Genomic DNA, 16316 nt, shown 5'->3' with positions numbered 1-16316 from the left:
ATTGAAATATATATTTACTTCTATTTAGAACATCAAAATTAAAAATTATCTTTTTCATTACATATTTTTTTTTTCAAACTAATCAAGCCAAATAAATGTAAAGAGACTTTTCCACTAACGACTACTCACCACTTCTCTTGGGTACTATACTTGATCCTATTCCCATTCAGATATTTCAGAATCGCTTGTCTTTTTAGTCTTGGCCTTACCTGAAAGATAATAGCAACCCATAAACGTTTGGAAGATATTCATCATACATTTTCCTCATCTCTTTGTTCTCATTTCCTGCAAAATACGAGAAACATGAAACTCTTTCTTCTCATTTCTTTCAGTGCTCTCATGTCACTTGAAGCATTCGGGAATAGCCATGAAAGTGATAAGCAAGCATTATTCAAGTTCAAGTCTCAAGTTTCTGAAGAGAAACAAGTTCTGCTGTCTTCATGGAACAACTCCTTCCCTCTCTGCAAATGGACGGGGGTTACATGCGGCCGCAAACGCAAGAAAGTTACTGGTTTAGACCTCGGAGGATTCCAATTGGGTGGAGTGATATCGCCATTTATTGGTAATCTTTCGTTTCTCATATCACTTGATTTCTCTGATAACTCTTTTCGTGGAACCATCCCTCAAGAGCTGGGAAACTTGTTTAGACTGCAGTACTTGAATATGAGCTTAAATATTCTGGGAGGAGAGATTCCAGCCAGTCTGTTCAACTGTTCAAGATTGTTGGACCTTTCTTTATATTCAAATCATCTTGGACAAGCTCTTCCTTCAGAACTAGGATCATTGAGGAAGCTTATTAATTTAGACCTTGGTACAAACAACCTGAAAGGAAACCTCCCTGTATCTCTAGGAAACCTGACATCCATCAGAGAAATTTACTTTGATGAAAACAATCTGGAAGGAGAAGTTCCAGTTGTTATAGGTAGATTGACTCAACTGTTGATTTTTGTATTACATTCAAACCATTTCTCTGGTATGTTTCCTCCTGCAATTTACAACTTGTCCTCACTTACGTTTTTGGACATGTTTGATAATGGTTTCTCTGGCAACCTGAGACCTGATTTCGGTAATTTGCTACCAAACCTTCGAGAGTGGTCTATAGGAAATAATTCTTTCACAGGAACCATTCCATCAACACTTGCAAATATTTCAACTCTTCAATTTTTGGGCATGGAGTATAACAGTCTGACAGGAAGTATCCCTCTGAGCTTTGCAAAAATACGATATTTGCAAACACTAGCCCTTAATGACAATTCTTTGGGAAGTTTTTCAGCTGGAGATCTTGAATTTCTTGTTGCTTTGACCAACTGTACCCAACTGCAAAGCTTAGATGTGTCATTCAATAGGCTTGGGGGTGACTTGCCTGCCTCCATTGTCAATCTATCGATGAGCCTCAATAAGTTGGCTCTTGTAGAGAATTCGATATCTGGAAGCATTCCTCATGACATTGGGAATCTCATACACCTACAAGTATTAGTGTTGTCCGAAAATCTATTGAAAGGACCAATCCCAGTCTCTTTTGGGAAACTTTCAGGTTTGGTGGTATTAAGTGTCCATACAAATAGAATGTCAGGAGACATACCACATTCTTTAGGCAACATCACTCGGTTAGAAAAACTCTATTTATACAACAATAGTTTTGAAGGAAACATTCCTCCAAATCTTGGTAAATGCAGCTATTTGCTATATTTACATATCGAGAATAATAAGTTGACTGGTATTATACCTCAGGAGATTATGCAAATTCCGACCCTTGTTTCCCTACGCATGTCAAATAATTCATTGACGGGCTCTCTGCCAGAAGATGTTGGACGACTTGGACATCTTGGTAAGCTATATTTTGCGCATAATAAGCTATCAGGGAAACTCCCAGAGACTTTGGGAAAGTGTCTCTCACTGGAAAAACTTTGTCTGCAAGGAAATTCTTTTGATGGAATCATTCCAGATATAAGTGGGTTGGTGGGTATTAAGGAGGTTGATTTCTCAAGCAACAATCTCTCTGGAAGAATCCCTGAATATCTCACAAACTTTAGCTTGTTGGAGTATCTCAATCTATCATTTAACAACTTCAAAGGAAATGTGCCAACAGATGGAAAGTTCCAAAACGCTACCATAGTCTCGGTATTTGGAAACCAAAACCTTTGTGGAGGCATCTTGGAATTGCGACTACAGCCATGTTTTATGCAACCAGCAGAAAATTCACGAAAGAAACTTGTGATTGGGGTAAGCATAGGCATATCTTTGCTTTTTCTTTGCTTCATAGCTTCAGTTTCTCTTTGTTGGTTAAAAAGCAGAAAGAAGAAAAAGATCAACGAAGAAACTCCTTCCACCTTGGGGTTTTTTCATGAAATGATAAGTTATGGAGATCTTCGAAATGCGACAGATGGCTTCTCTTCGATTAATTTGATCGGGTCAGGCAGCTTTGGTACCGTTTTTAAAGCCCTTCTGCCTGCTGAGAACAAGGTTGTTGCAGTTAAAGTTCTAAACATGCAGAGACGTGGAGCAATGAAGAGCTATATGGCAGAATGTGAATCCTTGAAAGATATTAGACATCGTAATCTTGTGAAACTGTTGACAGCTTGTTCAAGTATTGATTTCCAAGGAAATGAATTCAGAGCTTTAATCTATGAGTACATGCCAAATGGAAGCTTGGATATGTGGCTGCACCCAAATGAAATGGAAAAGATTTCTAGGCCCTCAAGAACATTGACACTTCTGGAAAGGATTAACATAGCGATAGACGTGGCTTCTGTTTTGGAGTATCTTCACGTTAGTTGCCATGATGCTATTGCGCATTGTGATCTGAAACCAAGCAATGTTCTATTAGATGATGATCTAACCGCCCATGTAAGTGACTTTGGTCTTGCTCGAATCCTTCTCAAATTTGACCAGGAAACCTTCATTAACCAACTTAGCTCGGCTGGAGTCAGAGGAAGCATCGGCTATGCGGCACCAGGTAAACCTATCACACATATAATGCTTGAATGAAGAAAGCTAATACTCTTTCCGTTCTCAAATCTAAGATTTTCTATATATTTTTCTTATTCAATAAAGATAAATTTTCTATATTTTAAGGTACGTTGATAGTTATTGGAAAGTGTATAGTAAAAATAAATAATCATTTTAACTGTAAATGTTTATTTTATTCTTAATATGCATAAATATTTTGAAAATTCTTCATTTGGGAACTGAGAGGGTGTATTTCTTGCTCCAAACTTGTTTGATATGACTTATGGTGCAGAATATGCAATGGGAGGAGAAATATCAGTACATGGTGATGCATATAGCTTTGGGATTCTCATTTTTGAAATGTTTAGTGGAAAACGACCAACCGATGAGATGTTTGGCGGTGACTTTACCCTCCGTAGCTGCATCAAGTCTGCATTGCCAGAGAAAGTATTGGATGTGGCAGACGAATTGGTTCTTCACAACGGCCTTAGAATTGGCTTCCCTGTAGCTGAGTGCTTGACGAAGGTTTTAAAAGTGGGACTTGGGTGTTCTGAAGAGTCTCCAGCAAACCGCTTGGGAATGAGTGAGGTTGTAAAAGAATTAATCTCAATCAAGGAGAGGTTCTTCAAAGACAAAAGAGGAGCTAGAAGTTGAAGTGTGCCTTGTATGCTTGCTCCTCTACAAACTTGAAGACTTGTAGATGTATAATTTGTCTTCATGATATGCTTTGAATGTTTTCTTTTTGTTTTTGAAGGAAATGCTTTGCATGTTTTCAACAGAATGCTATGTTATTAGCAGACAAAAGATGACGTTATGTTAGCAATTTGATATTTGTAATTTGGAAAACGTTGCTTTTGAAATTTGATAGCTAATACTACATGTTTACTAGTTTCTTCAAGTCTCTCATAGCTTTAGCGTTGCCACCACTCACTCAAGCGTTCATCACTTCGTTGGGAGAAGAGGTTCTTCTTCGTCCTTTTTAGCTGTCTAATTGTTTTCACTTGCGTAACCCACAAGTTACTTACGTTTGTTGAGAGAATATGTAAGTGGGAGCAAGACATCAATGCTGCCACGTATTCACTGTTATTGGTTTTATTAGTAACTGAAATTAATCCGCCAGAGCATATGTTCTGGGCGATTGAGCAAGAGAGTATGCCACATGTCCGTGGTGTGATGGTTGAACCTCTGAGACACATGGTTCAAGTGCTCCAAGCAGAATTACAACAAGCTTTCCATAGAAGTCACTTTCTGTGTTGTTTTAGATAATGAAAATCTTTGAGAATAAGAGTGCAAGAGGCTTAAGCGTTGCATGCTTTCATAGGACTTCAAGTAAACTTTTGGTTGGAACTGTAGATTATTTTTCCTATAAGTTTTTCAACGAAGAGAAGGACTGGAATTTGGAGTTAATGTAACTGCCATGAATTAGTGTATTTGTTGGTCAAAATAATAATTGTTTTAAATGAGGGAACAGAGATCCAAAAATAAGTGACATGAACCGTTTATAAAACTATATATTTGGTTGAATATAAAATTTAACAATTTCACTTTAGATACGTGGATTTGAATTTAGATTTAATAAGTTAACTAGGTGTTTTGCCCGCGATGTGGGCTTAAACATTTTCATAAATTTTTGAAAAGTTCTTTGTATACTATACTAGTTATATTGTGTTTTCCAAAAAGAATTCTTGCGATCAATTTAGTATCATCTATGCATTGTCTACTCTCGAATATATAAATATATATATTTCTGAACAATTAAATATTAAAATATTTTAGTGGTATAATTTAAACTTGGGTCTCTAGTCAAAAAACAAAACGTGTTTCCAATTTATGTAAAGAATATTAGTTTTTTGAATGAGCAAAGATTTAAGGATGGTTATTGTTTTAAGAAGTGGTATAATTTAAACTTGGGTCTCTAGTCAAAAAACAAAACTTGTTTGCAATTTATGTAAATAATATTATTTTTTGTGAATGAGCAAAGCTTTAAGGATGGTTATTGGCAAATAAATGTTTGAGAACTTTAATTTTTTTTTTTTGAGATTCTACAGCTATAATAGTTTAAGGGTTTTTGAAATATTACTAATTAATTGTTATTGATTCGAAGATTTTCAAATTTCATCAAAATTCTTTATTTATTTGTGATAATAGTTTTTCATTCTATTTTAACAAAATTTAACGTTATTAAAATATAATTTACCTTTATTATTCATAAGATACAACTTTCAAAATAGTTTGGCAATTAAAATAATGGATGTAAGATTTAAAATCCGCTATGTAATTTGTTATTTGAATATCACAACAGCAAATTACATATCGGTAGAGTTTAGGTTTTTTTAACTTTAAGTTTTGAGATTATTTTTTAATGTTTAGGGTTGGTAGAGTTTTAGCGTTAGATGGGATTTATGGTTAGGTTTAGGTAGGGTTTTAGGGTTAGGTTTAGGCAGAGTTTAAGGTTAGCAGGGTTTAAGGGTTAGGTAGGGTTTAGGGTTAGAAAGGGTTTAGGGTTAGGTAGAGTTTTTAGGGTTAGGCAGGGTTTAGGGTTAGGAAGGATTTAGGGTTAGAAAAGGTTTAGGGTTAAAAAGGGTTTAGGATAGATAGGGTTTAGGGTTAGGTAGGGTTAGGTAGGGTTTAGGGTTAGTAGAGTTTAGGGATAGTAGGGTTCAGGGTTAGGTAGGGTTTAGGGCAAGAAAGGGTTTAGAGTTAAAAAGGTTTTAGGGTTAGATAGGGTTTAGGTTAGGTAGGGTTTAGAGTTAGTAGGGTTTAGGGTTAGGTAGGGTTTAGAATTAGGTAGGGTTTAGGGTTAGCATGGTTTAGGGTTAGAAAGGGTTTAGGGTTAGTATGATTTAAGGCTAGAAAGGGTTAGGTAGGGTTAGGTCAGGTTTAGGGTTAGAAGGGATTTAGGGTCAGGTAAGGTTTAGGGTTAGAAAGGGTTTAGGGTTAGAAGGGGTTTAGGGTTAGGTAGGGTTTAGGGTTAGAAAGGATTTAGGGTAGGTAGGGTTTAGGGTTAGGTAGGGTGTAAAATCCTTGGTTTATTTAATCATCAGGGACTCCCAAGCACGGGTTAGGTAGGGTTTAGGGTTAGGTAGGGTTTAGGGTTAGAAAGGGTTTAGGAAAATAATAGGGTTTAAGGTTAGTAGGGTTTAAGGTTAGTAGAGTTTCGGGTTAAGTAGGGTTTAGGGCTAGAAAGGGTTTAGGGTTAGAAATGGTTTAGGTTAGGTATGGTTAGTAGGGTTTAGGGTTATGTAGGGTTAGCGTTAGGTAGGTTTCAGGGTTAGGGTTAGGTAGGGTTTAGGGTTAGGTAGGGTTTAGGGTTAAAAAGGGTTTAGGGTAGGTAGGGTTGAGGGTTAGGTAGGGTTTAGGGTTAGGTAGGGTTTAGGGTTAGGTAGGGTTTAGGGCTAGAAAGGGTTTAGGGTTAGAAAGGTTTTAGGGTTAGGTAGGGTTTAGGTTAGGTAGGATTTAGGGTTAGTAGGATTTAGGGTTTAGGGTTAGCATGGTTTAGGGTTAGAAAGGGTTTAGGGTTAGAAGGATTTACGGCTAAAAAGGGTTAGGTAGGGTTTAGGGTTAGGCATGGTTTAGGGTTAGGTCAGGTTTAAGGTTAGAAGGGGTTTAGGGTTAGGTAGGGTTTAGCGTTAGATGGGGTTTAGGGTTAGGTAGGGTTTAGGGCTAGAAAGGGTTTAGGGTTAGGTAGGGTTTAGGGTTAGGTAGGGTTTAGGGTTAGTAGGGTTTAGGGTTAGGTAGGGTTTAGGGCTAGAAAGGGTTTAGGTTAGGTAGGGTTAGTAGGGTTTAGGGTTATGTAGGGTTAGGGTTAGGTAGGGTTAAGGGTTAGTAGGGTTTAGGGTTAGTAGGATTTAGGGTTAGGTTTTAGGTAGGGTTTTAGGGTTAGGAAGGGTTTAGGGTTAGGTAGGGTTTAGGGTTAAACAGGGTTTAGGGTTAGGTAGTATGAAGGGTTTAGGGATTAGGGTTAGGTTTATGTAGGGTTTAGGGTTAGATAGGGTTAAGGTCTAGGTTTAGGTAGGGTTTAGGGTTAGGTAGGATTTAGGGTTTAGGTAGTAGAAAAGGTTTAGCGTTTGGTTTAGGTTGGGTTTAAGGTTTCGTTTGGAATAATGCTTAGGATTATAAAGTTTAAGGTTTTTTTTTTTTTTTGCATTTAGTGCTGAATTTTTCGGATAAAATTAATATTATTGATTCATAATTTCTCTTAAAATGTTAAAAGTTTTAACGTAATTTTTAATGGTCTTTAAACAGAGTATGTATTTTTTTATTAAGTTTTTTGTGACAATAAGTTGAATATATATTAAATCACAAATCATTAATATTCTCAGTCTTATACATTTTGTTCTTCAAGTTATTGTTATTTTTATTTCCTTTTATACATTTCACTAAATATTTATGTATGCATCCATAATACTTTTTAAAAAGGATTTTTCATTAACTAATGTATTTGTTGTAGTTTTATATATATTATAGTTTTCGTGCACTTGATTAAATTTTTTTGGCGTTGGTGATATTTGAAGTGGTTGAGAATCTGAATGGATATTTACTTTCATAAAGTTTTTGGTGTATGTTTAAAAATAAAAATTTGTAAATACTTTTAAATCATATGAATATAATATTCAACACACTGCTGTTGACTGTTTATATACTTAAAATTTTGAGGTACATATGGTAAATATTGCTTTGATGATAATATAACGTTCATATCGTAATGCGTGTTTTTTTTTGTTTTATCTACTATGTATTAAGAAATAATTAACACATTCAATAATATTAAAGAGTAAAAAATCCCTATCAATTGTATTTTATACTATAAGCCTAAAGTTAAACTCAAGTCTAGCCAAAGAAATAAAACCCAGAGACACGTGTCAGTCTGTCAGAGAGTGACTTTCCACGTGGATAGTTTAGGAGAGAGGCAAACATATTTTTATATATATATAAATAAAAAATTATTTGACTTTTTCAGATAACAATACAATATATACATAAGTTATCTCTTTTTTAAATTATATTTTCAGATTTTGGATAATTCTTATTATTCTTAATATTAATCAATTATCTAATCAAAATCAATTAAAATTTCATTCTTATTTTTTAATTTATTTAAATATTTTATTCATTAAGGGTTAAACGACATTAGCCATACTAACTTTTAACGTGAGAACTCCATTGCAAAAATTTACTTCGCAAATAATAGTTTTAAATTATATAATTAAAAAAATTGTTTGATTGATATTTAATTATATAATTTATGTTTTTAATGTTTTACTAAAATATTTTTTCAGATAACAATACAATATATATATAGAAATTATCTATTTAAATTATATTTTTAGATTTTGGATAATTCAATATTCTATTTTTAACTAGGTATTCTGTCCGCACATGCGAGCATAGTGTTTTTATAGATATTTATTAGTTTATAATTATTAAATAAAAAAACCAACATAATAAATTATTAATTATGTTTTAAAAAAATAAATCAAACATTAAAATTTATACTTTATAATAAAAGAATACTATTTTCAGATAAAAACACAATGTATTTAAGAATATCTTATGTTTTATAGAAATTTGTTTTTTAATTATTTATATTTTAGATAATTCTGATTATTATTAATTTTAATCATTTATTTAATCAGATAGATTTAAAATTTTTTTTTATTTTTGACTAATTTATATAATTGATTCATTAAAGGTTTAAACGATATTAACCGCTCAAAAATTAACGTGAGGGCTCAATTCCAAAAAATAATGTTATTTCAGATAAAACACAATATATTTAAGAATTATCTTATGTTTTATATAAATTTGTTTTTAATTATTTATATTTTAGATAATTCTGATTATTATTAATTTTAATCATTTGTTTAATGAGATAGATTTAAATTCATTTTTATTTTTTGACTAATTTATATAATTGATTCACTAAGGGTATAAACAGATAAAAACACAATATATTTAAGAATTATTTTATGTTTTACAGAAATTCGTTTTTAATTATTTATATTTTAGATAATTCTAATTATTATTAATTTTAATCATTTATTTAATCATATAGATTTAAAATTCGTTTTTATTTTTGACTAATTTATATAATTGATTCATTAAGGATATAAACGATATTAACCGCTCTAACTTTTAACGTGAGAGCTCGATTCTAAAAATTGACTACGCAAATAATAGTATAGATTATATAACTAATAATTTTATTTAATTGATATTTAGTTATTGATTTATGTTTTTAATTTTTTTACTTAAAGACTTTTTCAGATAACAATACAATATATACAGAAGGTATCTCTTTTTTAAATAAATTTTCAGATTTTAGATAATTATTACTATTCTTAATAATAATCAATTATCTAATCAAAATCAATTAAAATTTCGTTTTTATTTTTTAATTTATTTATACATTTTATTCATTAAAGGTATAAACGATATTAACCACTCTAACTTTCAACGTGAGTGCTTCATTGTAAAAATTTACTTCGCAAATAATAGTATATTAGATTTTATGTTAATTAGTTTGTTTTAAATCTTATTCATAAAATATTTTGATATTTGATTAAATATAAATATATATCCAATTTTAGTATATTGTGGGTTTTAATTTAGTCAATGCCACATTATGACTAAAATCTCTAACGTACTCGAATCGCAGTCAAAGGAATCAAATTTCCTTTATTCCTAGTAAAATTGGGTATGTTAGTGTCTCCATAAATGACATAACGTGTTTCATCTTTTTGAAGTTATAAAAGGAGCATTGTGTTGATTTGTTCATACACAGCAGAGAAAAAATAATACAATTAATTCCTCACGTTACCTTTTTTATTTTAATTTTTTTAAGTCTGAGAGTATATACAAAACTTGTTTTGAAAGACTTCTGATAGAGTAGTACAATTCAGAAGATTTTTGTAGTTGTATCATGAAATTCATTACGTTATCAAACCGTCGTACTACGAGACAATATCTTAATTATTGTATCATCATTTTCTTACTTTTTGGTAAAATTAAATCCGCTCAATGAAATCTGGATTGTGTCCCAGCAGCATTCAACAACGGTGATGCTTTCAGTATTAGTTAAATTGTTAATGATTTTTTTACCTTTTTCTAACAGTCCAAAACATATGATCAACACCTCAAAAAGATAAGTTTTTTCTTGATAATTTCATCAAAAGTGTTCTCTAATTCTTTGACTGAGGAAACAAGTACCTAGGGTTCCACCACATTGAGATCGCCACTAGGGGAGGTCATCCAGAATTGGCGATCTTAAGGTGGTGGAATCATAGATACTTGTTTCCTCTGTCAAAGAATTGGAGAACATCAACCCTTCAATGAAATCATCCGGAAGAAACATATTTTTTTGGGATGATGATCATGTGTGTTGGGAGGGTAGAAAAAGGTAAAAAACGTTATCAACAATTTAACTAATATTGAAGGCGTTGTTGAGCGATGTTGGAACACTATCCAAATTTCATTGAGGGGGTTTAACCTCTCGATGAAGAAAGTTTACTTGAAGTCATATGAAAGCATGCAACCTGAACTTCATTGCCATCCCATGAGCTCAACACCGCATGGAATAAGTGTTTTCACTTCTTCTTGGTGGCCCGCTCTTTAGAGGAGACGTCACGGTCCTCGAATGTCCACTTTGTCATGCTCTGGTTTGGGAAAAAGAAAAGAAAGGGAATAGAGGTCTAAAGAGGATACCACTATTCGCTATATGCTGTCAAGAAGCATCCTTTATCACTTGTATTATATACTTATAACGTCTATGTTGTTTTAGGTAATGAAAATCTTGGAGAATAAGAGTGTAAGAGGCTTAAGCGTTGTAGCATTCGAGCTCGAAGTGGTTGGTTACACGATCTCCCTCGCGTATTGTCTTGACAAGAAGCTTCCCTTCTCAGCCTTTGGTGAACTTGTGTTTCTTTTGATCCAAGCTTTGATCTTGGTGGCTTGTGGTTACTATTTCACTCGACGACCTCTCCCTGTATCAACTTGGGTCAGAGGCTCAGAGCAGTTCTGTACTTTGCTTTAGCACCAACTCTGTTCACTGGTCGGATTGATCCTTTGGTGTTCGAAGTTCTTTATGCTTCCAAGTATTTGATATTGCTGTCTTCGAAAGTTCCTCAGATTTGGAAGAATTTGAGAAACAAGAGCACTGGGCAGCTTATTTTCTTGACTTGGGTGGAGCGGAGCCATGGTGAGAGTTTTCCCCAGCGTTCAGGAGAATGCTCCGTTTAGTATGGTTATTATGGGCACTGTTCTTGCTGTCTCCATGCATGGAATCATCATGGTTCAGATTCTTTTGTACATGTCAAAAGGAGAGGAAAAGCAAGTGAATGATAAAAAGATATCATGAGAATCATGTAATTAAAAGATGTTTACATTCATTTTTTAATATTATGGATTAAATAAAAACTCAACTTGTTTCATTACATTCACTGTTTCTCTTAATAAAAGCTTTAGATTACACTTATTACTTTTCTCCTCAGAGAGTGAGTGGTGATAATGAGAAATGTGTTACAATCAGCAGCTGAGAAAATGCGAGTGAAATGTATTTTTGTTTAAGCTATGGTTTCAATGGCAACCTTCTGCCTAGCTCTAATCTCCTCGGCTTTGTCGTCAACGGCATCCCACAGTTCAGGGAGAGCTTCACGAATGTTGTGAATATGCTCCAATGCAATATCTACTCCTTCAGCTTTGTGTGAGGTCCCAACCTAATTATACAGTAACAAGAGGTCAGCGTTGAGATTGATAAGAGTTCTGTTTTAAGTCTCTGCTTCTTTTACTTACCAATACGGTGTGGAGACCCACACGTTTCCCGGTTTGAATGTTACGGATGCTGTCATCAAAGAACAACTGAAAACACCAACAAAGAGTTTTGTATCTTATTAAGGTTTAGTGATTAGGTAATAAAAGAACAAGAAGGGGTGTAGATTTGATAGTGTTCTTACTGTCTTGTGAGGATTGATGTTGGTCATCTTGAAAACCTGTTCGAATGCTCCTTCAGATGGTTTGCATATAACCGGAGTCTTTGGGAGTTCAACGCTTGGGTCAGGATTTGCCATGTAACTGCTTATGTCGAAGATCTCTCTGGTCTCAGTAGCAACAGCAGACTCAGTTTTGGTGGTGGGGTTCAGAGTCTCGAAAGATATGATTCTTTCAAAGCAGTCCTCTAGGCCTAGCCTAGCGATAATCTTGGCTGCATGAGCCTTGTCTGCATTCGTGAAAACCTGTGTGCAAAAATGAAGATTGAGAGGGTATATAGGTGAATTGAAACTAAAATGTAAGAGGTTAGTAAAAAAACACATACAACTTTGCGAATAGGCAAGCTGAGGATAATGTTCCTCAAAACAGGGTCAGGCTTGAGTGTTGCGTATGGCAATCTCCCATGAACAAAACTGTGAAACAAAAGAAGGAGTCTTAAGTAACAAACACCTTAATAAAGAAGTGATAAGCAAATATATAAAAGAAGGTTGGGTACCGATGGAAATCGTCATAGTCAAAGTCATAACCCACAGCCTGAAAGAATCAAAAAGGGCATGTTAGATAGATAAATAGATAAGTTATTGTAAAACAGAAGATACCTTGAGACCAGCCATAGTTGTTCCATAGATTTTGTAAAGAGAAAGGCAGAGTTCTTGGACTTTATCTTCTTCAATACCAAGTTTCTGAGTCATATACTCTTCACAACAACAATGACGAAGACATGTTAAGTTATAACATTGAACAAACCAATCTTTCAAGACAAGAATAAGAACAAGAAAGAAATGAACATTATACCTTGAATGTTGTTTTTGACTAGCGTAGCAAGACCAGAACTGAAAGGGTAAAGAGTATCATCTATGTCTGTATAATCAGAAAAAGGTTGAAACTTTAAACCACAATTTCTCAATCACAAATCAAATGTTTAACATTCAAAATAAAAGTAATCATATTTTTATCTTCTTACCGAATAAAAGACAATCATACTTAGGTTCGGAAGTTTTCTGAAAGTTTTCCTCGTACGCCATTTTTAAATTGCAAATTGACAAACACCTGAAAACAAATTATTAACAAACCTTTAATCTCAAGTGGCTCAAAAAAAAAAAAAACTTTAATCCCAATCTCATATTCCACGAAACTTGGAACAATGACACCAGATCGCCACAACATACATCTAAGTTACTACCTTTAAGCCATCACCAACAACAGATACATCTCTAGAGATCAACTGAAAACATACACATCCTCACGAATCGAAAGAATCAAAACAGTAAATGCTACAAAATGTAACCATCCAGATCGAAACAGTAACTATAACGAAAAGAAATTGAAACCTAACCAATGAAGAAGTGATTTTTTTACCTTTTTTTTGTGATCCAATGAAACTTCGAGAGAGAATAAAAAAGATGGAGAAGATTTGAAGGAGAATATACTTTTTAATAAATAAGTAATTATAAATAGAAGTCGAAATGTTTTGAGAGCCAAACGTTTCAATGGGTGGGGTTTTCATGACACATCCATTGGTTGTCGTTCAATCTGGAGGGACAAAAGCTTTCTTTCACTCACGTCCACATCCCAGGATTTCTCCACGTGTCATTTTCCTTTTTTCATTTACTTTTCTTAGCGAGTAGTCGGACGGCACGCGTAGGTTTTAAGAGCCGACATCAAACACTTTTTCCAAAGTATAACGTGCGCCTTAATTTTATTCCTCCTTGAAACTCGGTTCCGGTTTACATTGATGTGCCACTCCGGTCTATACGTACCGGATACTATTATCACCAATGCTGCTTTACATTGATTCTGAAAAATGCACTCCATGTTAGGTTAATGTTTGAATCAATATTCTTAAATCCGGAGCGATCCGATGGTTAGACTTCAACTATAAACCGGTTACGTAGTCGGATTGAACCTTAAATAATTAAACCAGATAAAAACTATTAAATATATCAAAAATCCACGGCCGAATGAACAAAACCAATCTAGTTGATATTTCATATAATTTGTACTTGATATTTAGAAATATATGTTTTATATTTACTATAATTACTTTTAATTTATATACTTAAATATATATATATATATATAATTGTAAACCAGGTATAATCGTTCAAATTATATTGAACTGTGACTTAAATAATTATTTGGTTCAACTAATGGTTCAGTTTTAAAACATTGGTTTGAATGTTTTCAGGTTTTGTTAATGAATTTGCATTTAATACAATAATTCTTTATGTTTTGTGTTAAAAACAAGTGTTTTGGTTTAAATCAATTTAACTAAACCCAATCCAATTTGAGTAAACTCAAACTGAAGATGAACTGATTCACTAGATTACGAAAAAAAAAATTAAATTAAATTGTGTTAAAAAAAATGTTCTGGAGCCCGAAATTCGAACCAAACATGTAAAACCAACCATATCTTATACAATAAAGGAGGGTTGTCTCTCTCCTTAGAGTGCCACATCAACGTGTAGAGGGGGGCAAAACAGGACACCTGGCAGCTCCTGAATCCGTAACTCATTTTTTTCGTTATTGAAATCTATATGGCCTAATGTTTTGACCACGCTTATGTTCTCTGTCTGGGCTTTCATGCTGTCATTTTATGAAGGCCCAAAATATATAGAGTTTCTAATTTGTTGGTCTATCGACGTACACAGCACAGGCGGCTATGTCGCCTCCGTAGAATTTTCTGTAACAGATTAAGTTTTCATTTATGTGTTCCTTAAATCCTTGCATTTACGTAATTTATTCCAATCGTCCAATTCTCTAGCATTTAATCGAGCTTATCATCTTCCAATGTAACCGGCGGAAGCTCTACCATAAAGTTTGGTGCTTCCAACGATGAACAGCACCACCTCTACGAAGTTGAAAAGAATATTCTCTGCAATTTACCAACTCCAACAATGGTGAATCTACATCCATTGGTATTTGCTTATTTCACCCATTTGAATCAAAGTTATTATCTAATAATTGGTAACATCATAAATGGTTGAGGTATAAATTCATCTTTTTGTTGCAGATTATAGGAATTCTTCAGGTTTAGGGGTGATACTTGATGATTGTAACTTTCATGACTGTTCGTCTTGATAGCTTCGATTCAGATAGAACTTTGTCCCTGGTGAGTTCAAAAACCTTACCTCAGCTAAGATAAAAGTTTTTTTTGTTGCTTACTATTACCTCATTTGACTCTCTACTTTCGAGGTGGAGTCATTACGTGTTGTGTGTGGAGAAGCAGATACTCTTATGGCTCAAAAGGTACCCTCGATGTAAGTATTATTTCGACGTGTACTATGCTATCAATTTGTTTTTCTTCTTAAACATGGTTAGATTAGTTGAGCACAACCAACACTAAAGTGGCATTCGTCTGTCTTTCTCCAGGATTGTAAAGGAAAAGCCTTCGACCCCTCCTGATCCTACCGAGAGTCGATCACTTTCGTTGATGTCTTATTTACGCATTACCGCTCTTCGGTGACCATACCACTAAAAAATAACAACAATAAGCCTACGAAAGCGTCTCCAATTCTCACTACCGGCCTCCCGTCTACAGATATAGGACGGTACCGTACTACTCTCTTAGTTTGTGTTTACGGTCTTCTTTCATGATTTTGATCTTTGGTTACAAACTCTAGCTCGAGCGTCTTAGAGGGCATTAGAAAGAAGGAACATATGAAATTTCCTTGTGTTTACGTTTATTGGTTGTTTAGTTTTCATGAGAGATGCTTGACTCCTCTTTTTTTTTTGGTAAATTTTGAGGAAACTGTGAGACAGATATTTGGTTGTGCTTAAATTATCTTATGGTGTTGTTTATTTGATTTACTTACACAATTGAAATGTGATGCTTGCTTTATCGTGATTAGTTTTTTCTGTGAGGTAGCAAATAGAGAATATATCTTTAATTTTTAAGACAGAGATCATAGCTGAAATCAGGCATGTGATAATTCTCGACAATCATGGCATTAATACAAGTCTAGGTGACCAAAATCACTATTTTTTGGGGTTTTTTTTTGGAAAAATATACTTGCTTATAAGTGAGATGGCTAAACTATCCAATTTAAATGTAAAATTATTTTGACATCTAAATTAACGACTTTAATGAAAATTATAAATAACTTTTGAACTATGCATTTAAGAAAATTATTTAACAAACAAATTCAACAACAATAAATAAAGGGAAATTTGGCTATGTAGCAAAAACAACCATAATCATCAAGTAACCATATAAAACTATAGGCTATATACACTCTGTGTCGTTCGTCCTCCTCTATCTATACTAAAATCACAGTTTCTCCATTTTTTCCATTGTTACATGTCGATATTATTTTGTTTAATTTAGAATTATTAACATAACTTTCTCCCTTTATTTTTTCAGTTTGTTTTTGAACTATATA

The 16316-nt window shown here is 33.6% G+C and overlaps 2 protein-coding genes, 1 long non-coding RNA gene and 1 pseudogene across 5 annotated transcripts; 3 read left to right on the top strand and 1 right to left on the bottom strand.

Annotated features, from left to right (window-relative positions):
* Window positions 1-166: 166 nt before the first annotated feature.
* LOC106436112 (probable LRR receptor-like serine/threonine-protein kinase At3g47570) lies at window positions 167-3809 on the top strand. 2 transcript variants are annotated; one of them, XM_013877079.3, is made up of 3 exons: window positions 227-562; window positions 648-2956; window positions 3242-3809. In XM_013877079.3, the coding sequence occupies exons 2-3, from the start codon at window positions 664-666 to the stop codon at window positions 3601-3603; spliced, it is 2655 nt and encodes an 884-aa protein (XP_013732533.1). In that variant the 5' UTR covers window positions 227-562; window positions 648-663; the 3' UTR covers window positions 3604-3809. The 2 variants fall into 2 exon arrangements, with proteins under 2 accessions (XP_013732525.1, XP_013732533.1); XM_013877071.3 differs by having other exon boundaries at window positions 167-2956.
* A 6222-nt stretch (window positions 3810-10031) lies between these two features.
* Window positions 10032-11305, top strand: LOC106436137 (annotated as a pseudogene).
* Window positions 11306-11332: 27 nt separating this feature from the next.
* On the bottom strand, window positions 11333-13412 carry LOC106436128 (uncharacterized protein C24B11.05). Of its 2 annotated transcripts, none has more exons than XM_013877089.3 (9): window positions 13294-13412; window positions 12899-12984; window positions 12730-12795; window positions 12534-12631; window positions 12431-12468; window positions 12260-12347; window positions 11901-12179; window positions 11740-11805; window positions 11333-11663 (listed from the first exon to the last, which is right to left on the bottom strand). In XM_013877089.3, the coding sequence occupies exons 2-9, from the start codon at window positions 12957-12959 to the stop codon at window positions 11511-11513; spliced, it is 849 nt and encodes a 282-aa protein (XP_013732543.1). In that variant the 5' UTR covers window positions 12960-12984; window positions 13294-13412; the 3' UTR covers window positions 11333-11510. The 2 variants fall into 2 exon arrangements, with proteins under 2 accessions (XP_013732543.1, XP_022568916.1); XM_022713195.2 differs by lacking the exon at window positions 13294-13412 and adding an exon at window positions 13118-13137.
* A 1158-nt stretch (window positions 13413-14570) lies between these two features.
* LOC106443270 lies at window positions 14571-15734 on the top strand. The gene is made up of 3 exons (XR_001287989.3): window positions 14571-14852; window positions 14948-15194; window positions 15307-15734. It is a non-coding gene; the product is annotated as an uncharacterized LOC106443270 (long non-coding RNA).
* Window positions 15735-16316: the final 582 nt, after the last annotated feature.

The sequence above is a fragment of the Brassica napus genome, chromosome A3, assembly GCF_020379485.1.
Source record: "Brassica napus cultivar Da-Ae chromosome A3, Da-Ae, whole genome shotgun sequence".
Lineage (NCBI taxonomy): Eukaryota > Viridiplantae > Streptophyta > Magnoliopsida > Brassicales > Brassicaceae > Brassica > Brassica napus.
The sequence above is the reverse complement of the archived record's forward strand: the minus strand, read 5'-3'. Positions and strand labels throughout refer to the sequence as shown.

What these genes read in the sequence shown, in the direction of transcription:
- LOC106436112 (XM_013877071.3), top strand. Translation starts at nt 304, where the DNA reads ATGAAACTCTTTCTTCTCATTTCTTTCAGTGCTCTCATGTCACTTGAA. An exon ending in CATCGGCTATGCGGCACCAG is followed by an intron (nt 2,957 to 3,241) that starts GTAAACCTATCA and finishes CTTATGGTGCAG; the next exon opens with AATATGCAATGGGAGGAGAA.
- LOC106436128 (XM_013877089.3), bottom strand. Translation starts at nt 12,959, where the DNA reads ATGGCGTACGAGGAAAACTTTCAGAAAACTTCCGAACCTAAGTATGAT. An exon ending in GCTTGCCTATTCGCAAAGTT is followed by an intron (nt 12,180 to 12,259) that starts GTATGTGTTTTT and finishes TTTTGCACACAG; the next exon opens with GTTTTCACGAATGCAGACAA. An exon ending in ACATCAATCCTCACAAGACA is followed by an intron (nt 11,806 to 11,900) that starts GTAAGAACACTA and finishes TGGTGTTTTCAG; the next exon opens with TTGTTCTTTGATGACAGCAT.